Here is a 14,768-nt window from a genome sequence, read left to right on the forward strand (position 1 = left end):
TTTTTATCGCGTATTGATTGCTCAATTTTTTTTTATCAAGTATAAATACGTGCAGTGCATACATAATAAGATCGAATTCTGTGTCCGCCACGAAATTTTTACAACACTAAAGAGATCACTCATTCGTAGTCGAATTTCGAGTGACGTACCAAACACAACATAAATATTACTGTACTAGAAAAAAAAATTGCACATGTCGCACTCGCATCGCCATCCTATTATTCCACATCAAAATACTAAAAAATGCCGGCTAATCACTGCTAACAGAATAACCGAAATTCCCTCCGTCGTTATCTCCGTTTGCCCAACGTCTCTCAATGCTAATCACTAGTGATTAGCCCAATCCTTCAAAATCATAATCTTCATACCCAATTTACCCCTAACTTTTCTCCACAAATCGGCCGGCCCGCAAAGCCCATTTCAGTAATCTCCCAAAGCCAGCCGTCGTCATCCGCCGGCTATGTTCTGCAGGACTTGTTTCTTGCCGCCTCTTCCCAAGCATTTGTTTTCCTTCTCATCCATTTCCGAAACAGTCAACTACTCTCTCTCTCTCGCGTAAATTCTCTTGATAGATTGTTAAGACTTGTGAAGCCTGATTCTATTTAAGTGCGCTTCTCTTTTTGTTGCTTGGAGATTCACGTAAAAATTTCTGTCTCTTTTCTTGTTTTTCACGTGTTGTGTTTGTTTGTTGGTTTGACCGATTTCTCGACGCAAGCCATGAATTCGGACAGCGAAACAGGGCATCCCCATGGATCTCCGAAGCTGCGCCGGCCCAAGTCTCGAGACGTCAGCTCTCGGTATCTCTCTCAGAGCTCTCTCTCCTCGCCCGAAAGAAAATTCGATCTCCCGTCTCCGAGACAGACTCTCTCTCCCAGACAGAAACCGCCCAGATCGTCCAACGATACTAGAAGGCAGAGAAGCTTCGGCGGCAGCAGTGACGACGACAGCGGATTAATCCGTGGACTATGGCCCGCCCCAACTCCGATAAAAACTTCTTCTTCGAGTAAAAAGCTGGACACTTTCGGTGATTATCTAGGAAAGGAGCGACTCAAAGACCTCAAAATCGACAACAAGAACAACGAAGTGAAACAAAACATCGAGAATCCTCTGTTTGAGTACGAGATGACCGGGGGGAAAATCGCGAAAGAGAATCACAAATCTTTTTTTGGTGGGTCGATGAGGTTAGGATTTCCACGGCGATCGTCGAAGACACCGGCGAGTAAGTCTTCGTATTACTCGCCGAATTTATCAGGTAATGAAACAGGTATAGCTCCCGGGAGATTTTCAGTTGACGAAACTACCCTCCGCCGGAGATCACTCGGTCCGGCATCAGATACCGCAGACTCGGGGTCCGAGTGCAGCGACGTAAGCTCCGGCTACAGGTCTGGCTTCAGCGGAAAGACCCCAGGGAAAAACCCATCTCTGGGGTCTTTCAAGAGTCCCACGGCGAATGCTAGAAGGTTCTGTATAAACTTTATATCCAATCTAAAAACTTAAACTATGTATTACTTGATACTCTCGTTACCTTACCTGCAGTTTGTTTTGAGGTCTGTCACGTGACTCTCACGTGTAATCTCTCTTTATGTTAATTTTAGAATGATCGTGCCTTTTTTTGTTGGGTCAGTCATCGTGAGTCATGAAGTGTGGAAGCAAGTTTTTTTTTTTGGGCTTAGGGCGGAATTATGAAAACTTTATATCCAACCTAAAAGCTTAAAGTATGTATTCCTTGACAGGTCCGGTGTCGAAGTTTCGTCAAAGTATTTACAAGATTTAAGAGCCAAAACACGAGTCGGGACGCCAGATCCGAACGTCCCGATTCTGAGTTCTTTAGACAAGTCTCCGAGTATACGTACTTCGAAGAGTTCGGCCGTATATGGCGGCGGTCCAGCAGCACCGAAGTGGGCGATGTCGCCGGGAAGAGAGGTGTTGCCGCCAGTCGATAGCAGGGGAAAGCCGCCGCCGGCGTTTTCAAACTTGAGGCCGAAAGGGAAAGGGGTGGGGGATTTGTTGAGCAAGGGGTTGGGTTTGTTTAAAGGTAAGAAGTCTACAGCGGCGGCAGCCGAAGCGACCGATGGTGGTTCAGCACCTGTCGCTTCGGCGGTGGTTGGTGGTTTGGCGGTGGGGTATGGTGGTGGGGAGTCTGTTCATGAGCTTCGTTTGATGGATACCCGATTGATTCAGTGGAGTTTTGTGAATGCTAGAGGAGCTTTTGTGAATCTGAGCATGACTAACAAAGCAGAGGTTTATATTATTTTTTGATCTACTAATCAATAGTTTTTACAATAATTCTAAGTACCCAAAAAATATACCCGAAATTACTCCGAAAAGGTAAATCAACGGTACAGATTCACTGTACCATTGATTTACTGAATCTGTACCGTTAATTTACCTTTTCGGAATAATTTCAAAATTTATTTTCTGTGTACCAAACTTGCTCTAGTTTTTATGGAGCATGTTTGGAGGCAGCTTTTTTCTTTTTCAAAACATTTATTACTATGCATTATTTTCATTTTTTGGCGATTCTAAAGAGATGATATCTCTTAATTAAAGAAATCAAATGAAATATGAAAAGAGAGAACTAAAAACGAAATAAACATTATTTATGAAATTAATCAAGTTTTATGTCTAAAAAGTAAAAATCTCTAAATTGAAGAAATTTGAAAAGAGAGCACTAAAAATGACAACATGATATTTTATTTGAAAAATAGCTTTCTAAGTAGTAGTTTTTTTTTTTTACTTGAATATCTGTTATTCTTCGACTAAAATTCCATGTCACGTAAAATTGGTGGGAAATCCATTACAATAAAAATTCAAATATCAAGAAGTGATTTCAGCATTAGCGCGATCTCTCTACAACAAACATATACACAATTGTCGAACGGAAAACTACATGATTTCACAAAGCAACTATTTTCATGTTATTTGCATAAGATGATCCTCATTTTGACATTCTTATACTTCTCTACCAGGTTCAGATTCGAGTGGTAGTCCTGACTAACACATTTCACCTTTGTGATTCTACAGAGCAAATTTATAGGTGCATGGCATAGTATTACAAAGTTGCAACATTCTGTGGTACAAAAGAAGCTACAACTTGACAAAGAGAAGCTTGAGATGAAGCTGAGTTTTATTCTTCACTCCCATGTCAGTATTTCACACCACCCGAATTCTCGTGATTGTACGCTTAAAGTTCAAACTACATTGTTAGACAAGTTAAATGTGTATACTTTGTTACCTAATGAATGTCTAGGTTGCCGGTTAACTCCGTGAAAGTAATCATTTTTTGGACAAATAAGCCAAAAAAATAAAAATAAATAAAGCTAAATGGGTTGTTATTCAAAATACTTATCAAGCACTATCGAGTAACTTTTTTAAAGCAAATAAGTTAGATTATAAGTACCAGCAAACGGGGTCTCTAAACTACACTACTGCATTATTGCATTCATTGAACCTTGTTCTTCATTTCCGGGTTCAGTATTTTATTAACTTACGATTGTTTGATCAATAACACTCTTCGAAAGTTCACAAATGTTGAAAATAATGGTATGTACGGGTTTGAATGTGCTCTCGTGTAGATCAAGTCATTGGAGGCTTGGGGAGACATCCAAGCACAAAACCTATCAGCAGTTTCAGGCGCCAAAGACAGTTTTCACTCTGCCATTTGCAGAGTACCCCTTGTGGATGGTGCAAAGGTGGTAAGTAAAGCTAATTGTTGAAGTTTTGAGAAATTTTTTTGATGTAATGAGTGATAATGAGTGGAGAGAGATAGATAGAGAAACCATGTGAAAAGACAAAGTGAAAAAACATTTTTTTTTCCCCTAAAGAAAGTTCAAAATGGAAATGTACTTTTCTATTCGCAACATCTAGTGTTTTCACTTGATGCAGTGACAAGTGAAAACGACATTTTCGTGTGTTCTGTTTTCTACCTTGTTTCGCAAAACGAATTTTTCGGAACCAAAATAAAATAAACGAGTCAAAGATGTTTTTGCTTTGTTATGATTTTATCTTTTCTGGAAAAAGAATGAACCAATCGGTTCGTTGTTCATGTTAAGGAACATTTAGCGTTTAACCGACACCCCTAAACTTGCAGATGGATCCACATTCAGCTTACTTGGCACTTCAACATGCTGCAAATCTTGCGACATCCATAAATTCAATGTTATACACAATTTCACCAACGGTGAGATGTGTATCTCTCTTCTTGTTTTGCCTTTTCGTTTGTTATGTTTGCGTATTTGAGGAGCCTGAGGACAATAATACGATGTGGTACCGCAAAATGATTATGTTAAACAGGCGAAGAAGACAATAACACTGATTTCGGAATTAGCAAAGGTAGTCAGACAAGAAAAAGCTCTTTTGCAAGAATTCTTGGAGCTTTTGAGGATCATTTCCACGTTAGAGGTAAACGAAGATGCATATGTGTTTGTTTGGAGGATTAGTTATTTCATAAGGCCATAAACATAACTGTGTTCTCTTTGACAGATATAAGTAACGATTTAATGCTGCATTCATAAATAAGGAAATGTTTTGAGCAATCTCTCTTCTTTTTCTTTCGTCCTTCTTCACGCGAAACTATAAAACCATCATATATAAATATCAACAATTGAGTCTTTTATTACACGCACGAAAGGGTAATTTTGAATTTCACATGATAGAGATAATAAGGGAGCGAATTCGGATAAAAGGGGAGTGTTAAAACAATTTTTACGAGAACGGATTGTTGTCTTAGAATGCTACTATGTACCAAATGGAGTGGCTCAGTTTCCTGGACACAATCAAACACAAGGGTCAATGAAGCACATACTAATATGCATTTCTTGCTGTACAAAGTTACAGATTCTGAACGCTGGTTTTTTGGATTTGAATTTGCAGATTCAGGAGAGGAGCTTGAAGTGTAGTTTGATTCAAATAAAATGATCGCAACAGCAGCAGCAGCAGCAGCAAAACATCCACCACCAACAAACTGCTTCATGAATCATGATTTCTTCCTCTGCTTTGATCGTGCCAGAAGATCACTATAATTTTCACTGCTTTGATCAATGACAAACGCTTTCCTTAGTTCTCACTAAGATCGACATTTTGTGGTCGTGATGCTCAACCTAGTCCTAAAACAGTGGGGAATATTTCATGCCGGATAAATCTTACTGACCTTTATTGCCTGGTGTAAGCCTGAGGCATATGATTGCCCGGTCAGGATTCGGGGCGGGGTTGGGGCTGTATGGTGCTCTGCTTGTTTCATTTACTTCAATCATTCTTTTCTTCCTTTATTCATTGATGGGAAGTCAAGCAACATGGTTATCTGAATACTTGAAGCACTACCTTTCTTTCATATCCTTTTTACCACCTTTTTCTTTTTTGAGAAAAATAGAAGAACTCGATTCGTATGAAAACGCTCATACATTTTCATAACAACAAAAGGTTTCAACTCCAAGCGATATCATTAGAACATCATAGGCAGGAGCATACACAAGCATAAGGCCAACCCCTTTCCAATTGAGTTCCTGTTTTCTTGATTTTTGATTTGGAGTTTCGGTATCTGGTTACCTCGATTTTTTGTTTCTTTTATACGATCGGTAGGAGAGATGTAGTAGATGATTAGGAGAAGTTGCAGTTTTCAGCAGTGAGACTCTTATCAGTCTAAATCCTTGGTCTCAGTTACCTCTAGTTGTACAATAATGGCATCCAAACAGAAAATTCAATACAGAATGATGAGGATCTGTTCATTTCCCAAAAAAGAAAAAAACCCTCAGCCATTGTGGTTCACGATTTTAAGGGTGTCGCTGCCTCATCAGGTTTCGGTACAAAATTATACCTGTATTCCATTTTCCTCAAGTTGAAGTTACTTATCGTGGGATGAACAAGAGAAATGTACCGAGAAGCGTGCTCCATGAAGTGCTTATCTAGGATGCACACGTACTGTAACCACAGAGTACATTTTTTGGTACAGGTAGCTAGAGCCGGCTCATAGGGGAAGCAGAAGAAGCGACCGCTTCAAGCTCTCAAATTTTGGTCAAAAATTGAGGCTTCACTGTAATGTAACTTACATATAAATATTAAAAAGGTTCCAAATAAAAACGCAAACCAAGTACTTGGTTCAGTGGTCACGTAATGCTGTCATGCTGTTGGGAGTGTGTAAGTCCGTAGAGCCACTGATGACGCAATGACCGAGTCAATCCCAATTCGAAGGGTATTCCACAAAAGGTAAAACAGCCTGTGGGGAAATTGGAGTGTCCTGTGTCCATTTTTTTCTCCTCTTTTAACGACCTGCCACAAGGAAGTTTCCTTGGCCCCTATCAAATATACACTACAAGCCTCTAATAAGTCGTTCTCAATTTCCTTGCCAAAAATGAGCCCATTTTGATTCTTTGTTCGTCAATTCTCTGCTTTGTTCACCTTCTCTTCTTCTCCCAACATATGATGATAACACTTCCACAGGGAGAGAGAAGAAGAGAAGTTCTGAACAAAGCAAAGCCCCCATTTTCTTCATTGATCTGATAAAGAGAGGAGGAGGAATTGTAGAGGAGATTTTGCCGAAATGAATGATCTTTTCTCGGGTTCGTTCAAGAAATACCAGGATCTTAAGCGCCAGATTCATGTCGATGACATCGAGACCGGTGGAGGGGGCACGGGGAACGAGACCATCGATCTCGACAGGTTTTTTGAGGATGTCGAGAAGGTGAAGGATGACATGAAGGATGTAGAGAAGCTATACAAGAGGTTGCAGGAATTAAATGAGGAGACCAAAACAGCCCATAATGCCAAAACCGTGAAGGAGCTCCGGTCCCGAATGGATTCTGATGTTGCACAGGTCCTCAAAAAGGTCAAGGTCATCAAGGGGAAGCTCGAAGCACTCGATAGATCGAACGTTGCTCACCGGAGCATCCCTGGATGCGGTCCTGGCTCGTCTGCTGATCGTACCCGGACCTCGGTCGTTAGCGGGTTAGGGAAAAAACTCAAGGTCATGATGGATGAATTTCAGGCAAGTAATGATATACAAACAGAAACAGCACATGTAAATTTGGTGTAAAATGATGTGAGTGAGATTCTTTTAATTGCAAGAAAGCCATCATCACATTATTATGGCAGAGAGGAAAACTACGTATACCCGTGTCTGAAGACACTATCAAAACAACTGCTAAATTCTAACGGTCACAGCCACTATTTGGTGCCTCAAGACCGCCAAATAATTTTTGCTTCCTGTGGGACTTATGCGTTTGAATTGTGAATTCTATTTGAATAAAATGTCCCATTTCAGGCACTGAGGGCGAAAATGACAGCCGAGTACAAAGAGACGGTCGAGAGGAGGTACTTCACGGTCACAGGGGAGAAGCCGAACGAGGACCTGATCGAGAACTTGATATCAAGCGGGGAAAGTGAGACGTTCCTTCAAAAGGCGATCCAGGACCAAGGCCGGGGACAGATCCTGGACACGATCTCCGAGATCCAGGAGAGGCACGACGCGGTGAAGGAGATCGAGAAGAACCTGATGGAGCTCCACCAGGTGTTCCTGGACATGGCGGCGCTGGTGGAGGCGCAGGGGCAGCAGCTGAACAACATAGAGAGCCACGTGGCGCACGCGAGCTCGTTCGTTAGACGAGGGACTGAGCAGCTCCAGGAAGCAAGGGTGTACCAGAAGAGCTCTAGGAAATGGACTTGCATCGCCATCGGACTCGGGGCTTGCGTCCTCGTCCTTATTCTTTTCCCAGTTTTGTCGTCTGTTTTGGTTCATGTATTGTAGAAAACAAAATTGGACGTTATCAGTTACAACTAAAGAATCTTTCCGGTGTTCCATAACCAAACCAGATTATATTTACGTGTTGATTTTGGCACTCCACTTTTAACGCATGCACAAAGTGAAGTGCCTGCGTACAAAAATGGAGCGCGAAAATCAATTTTCTTATTTTTTCTTCTTAAATTCTAATCCCTTCCGGCAAGAGTGGCTAGCAAGACATAAAAGTAGATGTAAATCATCAATCGGGTCGTTAATGTAATTTTGTTCAGCATTTGTAGCTAGCACGAGTTTTGAATGTGGTGCGGTGAAAACAAGGTGGGTCTTGCAAGTTGCTAGTACTCGGTTGTTTAAGCTTGACTTGAAAACCTAATTAATTTCAAACCCCGATTTTAAATGAGCTTCAAGTAGTTGGTTAGGCGCTTATCGGATCGCTTTTCCATCATCCTTCCTAAAATTAATTGGTGGTAGGAAGGGTTTCAATTAAGTCTTTTATGGCATTCGACATTGCACTCCCAAGTCTGTTTTTAGAGCGGTCGCATGGAGTGACATTGTATATCCAAATTCATGAAGACACTCCGGGCCTATCAATCCCCAACAGCGCTAAACCGGTAACCTAGAGTAGGCTTCGTAGCTTGATATAACGAGCTTTAAACTAACCTTGAATAAGCTTTTACCCAGTTGACACGGATCAAGCTCGAGTAGCTTGATTCAATGTACAACCTGTTATTGTATTGTATATGCATGTAACCCTTCGACATCCTGTGTGTGAAGAAGGTAAAACTAGTTGCTGGTTCTTGTTCAAGATTCCGGAATTTTTTTATTTTTTTATTTTATTTCTTTTATTTTTTTTATTTTTTTGAGATTGGCAAAAGTTAGTATTGTTATAATAGTTAATTCTTACATTTTCCTTTCAAGAACCTAACAAGAGTTGGTTTGCTTTTTCTTTTTACCTTCCACAATCTTTAGAGGCCCAAAATTATGCAAGATTAAGGGCTCCCGAAAATAATACCTCTTTAAAAGCAGAACATAAAATTGTTATTATGAAAAAGCCCGGGGCCCAAATACGATTCAATTGGTTTTCGCTTAGGCCCATAAGTGAACAAATGGGATCCTTTTGCGACCTTCGCTTGGGGACCCTTGAAACTCAAGGCCGTCTCAGAGGCTATGACTATCTAATGGATACAACGTAGGAATAGCTCAAGAATGCCCCTAAGTCGATGCAAAGAATCACCTTTTTTTTTTTTTTTCCCCAGAAATCACAATACTCGTATGTACATTTTTTTATTTTGGGAAGAACTAAGATCCGATGTATCTAGGGCTACAAACGAACTGATCAACTCATGAGCAGCTCGTGACTCGGCTTGACTCGTTTAGTAATTGAACCGAGCTCAAGCTCAAGTCTTAGGCTCGTTTACTAAACAAGTCAAGCTCAACACTCAAAAACTTGGCTCAGCTAGCAAAAACTCCACTCATTTTCTAAGCTCAGATCGTTTAAAGAAACTTGTTAAATAAATTAGTCAAGTTCGCTCGGTAAGGGCTCAACTTGTTTACAACCCAAGCCGAGCTCGAACAATATAAAGCTCGGCTCGGCTCGTTTACAATAAACCCAGAGGCTGGAGTAAATAAATTGCCAAATTGGGTACATAGTATAGTTTCACATAACCCGAAGGGGGTCCCGAAGCATTTCTAATCGAGACGACGCCGTCTGGTTCTCATTTTTATTCGGTCTCCGCATCCTCTTCAACCCCTCACTGTTCTCTCTCTCGTCATTCGCGTTAATTTGGTTTCGATCTCAGTCGACCATCGACGAATTCCTAGCCATGGCTTCTTCCTTGGTTGCGAGGGCGGCTCGTCAAGCCGCAACCGTCGCCCGCCTCTCCTCTTCGCCGTCTGCGGCTCAGGCCACGAGCCTAGTCCAGCGCCGCGGCCTTGCTGGCGCCGCAGGTACATCTCCTCCCCTCTCATCTCCAGATCTTGATGCTACAGTCAATCGATGCACTGGTAACGTGCAAGGGTCTCGATAGACGGATATATCTTTGTAGAAATGAGGATTTACGTAGTGTATTTCGTACTGTATATAAATGGATGAGGATTATTTCCGTGATGGTGACGAGAAATTTGGCAGATTAATATGCTTTTTTATAATGGTTGATGATTGCTGAGACCTTTGCAAAGGGCTGAGTATCTAGTTTTGTCTGAACTGAGGGAGACACTCTGTACTACATATGTACTCCCTCCGTTCCGCTGCGAAAAGATGCGTAATATCCGGATAAAAAGATAAAGTCTTCCGTGCAAGAAGAACTAATTGAGATCTTTAAATTGATGTCAATACATTTGAAAAATTATGCACGGTAGTATTTTATGTATTGATCCGAAAATTGCGCGTCTTTTTGTGGTGGACTATCATTTAGGGACGGAGAGAGTAAGACATTGTGCTATAAATTAGGGATTATACATAGTTATGTATATATCTGGGTGGAAGCGAGAATTTACAAGTATATTTCAATTGTGAAAATTAAAATCCTCTTTAATATGGCGAGTAATTTAGCTTATTTATATGCTTTTTCTCAATGGTTACGGATTTGTGGACCTCAATTGTAAAGGGAAGAGTATCTAGTATTGTTGTGAGGGAAACAATCGGTTGTTCTGAATGAAGGGAGACAATTGGCATTAATGTATTGCACTTTGTGCTAGGGGGAATCTTACCGCTGCTATTTTTGTAAATTCCCCTTCCGCATCCGTCCTACTGGTTGTAACATGTACCCTCTTTATCAGGGCAGGCCCAAGACTAATGGGGCCCCTAAGTGAGATCTGTAATAGGCTTTGTGTTAAATTCTTTTATTTAACCTTCCATGTCTTTGTAATTTTTTTGCCACTATCAATTTTCAAAATTAAAATGAACAACCTTTACTAGTGACTAGTGAGGCTATGGGTTAAAGAATTTATGTATATATCGTTAGGCAGGCTTTTGTTTTTTGTTTTATGTTGTTAGGCCTTTAGATGAGAAGGTTTTCTCTGTTGTTATATCTTTAGGCTGAATGGTGCTTTAATTATCTAGTTTTAAAGAGGGTCCCTAAGTGAGATCTGTAATAGGCTTTGTGTTAAATTCTTTTATTTAGCCTTCCGTGTCTTTGTAATTTTTTTGCCACAATCAATTTTCAAAATTAAAATGAACAACCTTTACCAGTGAGGCTATGGGTCAAAGAATTTATGTATGTATCGTTAGGCAGGCTTTTGTTTTTTTTTTTTGTTGTTAGGCCTTTAGATGAGAAGGTTTTCTCTGCTGTTATATCTTTAGGCAGAATGGTGCTTTAATCATCTAGTTTTAAAGAGGGTCTATGCATAAGAAAATGTTTTTGCTCGGCTGGATCTCTGAACGGTTATTTTTTTGGGGGGGATACTCCATAATTTCGATACAGAACAGGAGCAAAGTGAAGAAATCGTCTATTTACATGTGGGATATTGACACCCTAGTCATTCTTCAGTAGAGACCTAGTTATTGTTCAGCAGTGATTTGCAATAGATTTGTTGCAAGACAGCTTGAAATATTCACACGTATGTAATCCTGATAGTTTGCTTTCTTTTCTTCATGCCTGTGACTGTATTCTTTTGTTTACCTTCTAGCAGTCTTTTTATTTCTTGTGAAAAGTTCCATATCTAAGTCTATGATTTAATGGTGCAGTTGTTATGATACATGTTCCACTGACATGATGTTTTGGTATTTCACCTCCTCGAAATACTGATGTATTCTTATGTGGTTTATAGATCACCATGGACCCCCAAAAGTTAATGTCTGGCAAGATCCATTGAGTCCATCTAAATGGAAGGAAGAGCATGTAAGTCCTGTTGTTGTCCTTGAAATGTAAAGTTTGGATTGTGTAGCTGGATAAGTTACTCTTATTATGGATGTTTTTGGAGCTTCACAAAATGTTTAAAAAATTATCTCATTCCACATTATGATCCTCTCTACTTTGTGTCACAGCCTTTTTGGGGTGGGTTGAGTTAGTTATACATAGATGTCGAACAAGAGAAGGTAAGTGAAACATGCATTGGAGTTTTGATTATTGTAGGAATCGGGATCAAGCATCGCCTGTCAAATTACTAGACCGATTATTTAATAACTGAAAGGCTGTTCATGATAGATGGTTCATAGTGGTAGGTGGTCACATAACGTGGTTATAAATGGGGAGCCGTTAATGTGCGGGTATTGGGATCGATGGCATACAAAACAAGAACCAATAGATTGAGAATTTGAGATATAAATGCAGTTGTGAGATGCTGGTGGTTGAACTGCAAGTACATGTATGTGTTTTATGTTCACGCTGCATGGTATATAGAAGGATTGATTTTGTTCATTAGAGAGACAGTAGAGGTGGTTGAAGTGCTGCTTTTTTTGTTTAGCTCCAGATGAAAAATATTTTAGATTTTTTGTTGCTATTCTCCATTTATTCAGGAGATGAATCTTTTAACCACTTTCTTGTTTTGGCAGCACTTCAGTTTTTGTTTTACCTTTTTCCTTTTTTATTGTTTAGTAGGTTTACTGTCGCCTTTTATTTGGTGTGAGAGCTTGGCCATGGCAAATAATATTGCTATGGGGAATATGAAGTCTTCAAACGGATTGTCACCTTTTACTTGTTATGCTTCTCGATTGCTAAACTTCTTGGTTGGCTTATATGTGGTTTCTTTTAAGTATCATCAAGCTATGTCCTTGTTTTTGGCTTCTTGTGGCGAGTTTTTCAATATGTTTGAAACATGACGGAGCTCATGCTTTGCAGTTTGTGATTGTCTCTTTGTCTGGCTGGGGTTTGCTCTTCTTTGGGGGGTATAAGTTCTTCACCGGAGGCAAGAAAAACAAGGAAGAGGTAGTGTTCTATGATCTTGAAACCTTGAGTATCAGATGTTACCTATTTATTCAAGTATGTTTAGGGATTATTTGTTTGTCAACATTGTATGTTCATATGGACAAGGCATTCTTTCGTTGTTCTACACTGTTGCTCTTCTTTAGTCCTCCATTATGAAGTGCTGTTTCCATAAAGATTGGGCTGACCATGAAAGTACCTCAAGTAGAAGTGAACAATGCATCCGTTATTTAGAGATTCAGCCTAAATTACAAGTATGCTGTACTAAGTAAGAATTAACGTGATGTGATGTTACCAAAAAATACTGATGTACAGTAGTTTTGCCAAGAATCTCAAGAATATAGAGCAGACTGTCAAAACAAGTACTTGTTATAGGCAAAAGACTCAAAACTAAGTTTTCTTTGTTGGGACGCAATAAAATTGCATGTTTTTCCTCCTTAAAAGTATAGCGAGGGATGTTTGAATAGGCACCCCTTTATAGGCCATACCTCAAAAACTTTATCTTTTTTTATCCCTTCCGGACAAACAAGCAAACATGGATCAACAGCTGGTCTTGACCCTTATTTGCTCACTATTATATTTGAGTAAACACTTGACCATTACCTGACACGGTTTCTGGCTCAGTAATGTTTGCTTTGGAACTTATGTTTCACGTCGGTTGGGCTGAATTGTGGTGATTGCTTTATGGTTTAAGTTTTATCCTCCGGACTCCTAATGATCTAAAAAAGGTTTACAAATGCACAAATACTTCGTATGTTGAAAGTTACCGTAAATAGTGTTGTGGTTGTCCTATATTGAATTTAGCAGGAAGTTATGCATCCACTTACATGACTGATATTAATTAGTTCAATATGACGTTTAGCTTTCCTGACTTTTTCTTGTCTATTTACAGAAATTGGTGGAAGCGGCACACTAGATGTAATCTTTCCAAAAACGTGATTTTCTTGGATTTCAATCTCCTGGAAATTTAATGGATTTTCAGATGTCTGTAAACATTGTTTTGACTTCTGAGCCAATCAGATATTTCCTTTTCTCGTTTTGTCATGCATATTGATCGACTGTGGCGTGTCCTAGTTGTTTCAATAATGAGCTGCCCTTGGATTTTCTTGCGGTATATATGCATCTATCAAACTATTGAAAGACAATGAATGGTGGTTTTTATGGAGCATCAGCTTAATGTACTGCCTCTTCTATACTGCGGAGGTAGATATATATGGACTACATATAAGTGCTTATCGTCATTCATCTCCGCGATGCCATTGTTTTTTATGGTTATATTTGATTCCAACAGATCGCATGGAAACTATTCATGTTTTAGCTTCTGCCTTTGTAATCAGAAGTTAAATTGATCAGTAGCCTTACCATACGTGAGAGTCTGTATATGTTTGTATGAGAGAGAGAGAGAGAGAGAGAGAGAGAGAGAGAGAGACAGCGTTACTGTGTCAGTTCAGTGGTCTCAGTGGTTGAATATGTGTTCGGACAGGATTCTGTGTGTATGTGTTTGTATGAGAGAAAGCGTTACTGTTTCGGTTCACATGCAGTTATGGTCTCCCTTTTTTTCCCCCAGGGAACTTTAAGATTGTTGCTTGAAGTTCTGAATCTCATCCGCAAAATTCGCAGTATATGTTTTACTCCGCAAACCTTATTTCATGCAGTTGTACCCACCAGAAGATATGCTTCTTCCCCAACTCCAGGTTGTTATGTTTCCTTACCCTCTTCTCTCTTCCTAAACTTCTTCCAACTTGGGTAGACTCAGGCTCATCTGGGCCGGGAGAAAATCATAGAAAGTATCGGGTTTAGGCAGTTCCACTCGTTTGGAATGTATACTTTTGGAATAAGCTTTTCTTTCACCAACGTAGAAATACTTGTAGTGCAAACCTATCAAGAACAAATACTGTGTTCGCCACAAGATTTGCAATCGCATGAGAACACTCATCCATAGTCAAATTTCGAGCGGCGTACACAAAACTATATACATGTAAATCATTATAGCACACACGTCACAGTGATCACACTCCCATTGCCATCTTATATTCTACATCAATAACACCAAAAAAATGCCGCCTAAGCACTATTAACAGAATAACCGAAATTCACTCCGTCATTATCTACGTCTCCACTTTTGCCCAACGTCTGTCATATCATCCTTTTCTTTTCCTTTCCAAAGGAGAATAATT

General features: G+C 39.8%; 3 protein-coding genes across 4 annotated transcripts; all 3 read left to right on the top strand.

Annotated features, from left to right (window-relative positions):
- The first annotated feature begins 332 nt into the window (after nt 1-332).
- Nucleotides 333-5,315, top strand: LOC131321961 (QWRF motif-containing protein 3-like). The gene is made up of 7 exons (XM_058353025.1): nt 333-1,460; nt 1,734-2,241; nt 3,025-3,144; nt 3,576-3,695; nt 4,091-4,180; nt 4,294-4,401; nt 4,873-5,315. Exons 1-7 carry the CDS (start codon nt 718-720, stop codon nt 4,915-4,917), a joined length of 1,734 nt encoding a protein of 577 aa, XP_058209008.1. The 5' UTR covers nt 333-717; the 3' UTR covers nt 4,918-5,315.
- Nucleotides 5,316-6,297: 982 nt separating this feature from the next.
- LOC131321962 (syntaxin-124-like) lies at nt 6,298-8,005 on the top strand. Its single transcript, XM_058353026.1, has 2 exons — nt 6,298-6,979; nt 7,256-8,005. The coding sequence occupies exons 1-2, from the start codon at nt 6,536-6,538 to the stop codon at nt 7,736-7,738; spliced, it is 927 nt and encodes a 308-aa protein (XP_058209009.1). The 5' UTR covers nt 6,298-6,535; the 3' UTR covers nt 7,739-8,005.
- Nucleotides 8,006-9,407: 1,402 nt separating this feature from the next.
- On the top strand, nt 9,408-13,759 carry LOC131321963 (uncharacterized). 2 transcript variants are annotated; one of them, XM_058353028.1, is made up of 4 exons: nt 9,408-9,676; nt 11,498-11,568; nt 12,508-12,594; nt 13,484-13,759. In XM_058353028.1, exons 1-4 carry the CDS (start codon nt 9,553-9,555, stop codon nt 13,505-13,507), a joined length of 306 nt encoding a protein of 101 aa, XP_058209011.1. In that variant the 5' UTR covers nt 9,408-9,552; the 3' UTR covers nt 13,508-13,759. The 2 variants fall into 2 exon arrangements, with proteins under 2 accessions (XP_058209011.1, XP_058209010.1); XM_058353027.1 differs by having other exon boundaries at nt 9,453-9,676; nt 12,508-13,759.
- Nucleotides 13,760-14,768: the final 1,009 nt, after the last annotated feature.

The sequence above is a fragment of the Rhododendron vialii genome, chromosome 4a (assembly GCF_030253575.1).
Source record: "Rhododendron vialii isolate Sample 1 chromosome 4a, ASM3025357v1".
NCBI classification, from domain to species: Eukaryota; Viridiplantae; Streptophyta; class Magnoliopsida; order Ericales; family Ericaceae; genus Rhododendron; species Rhododendron vialii.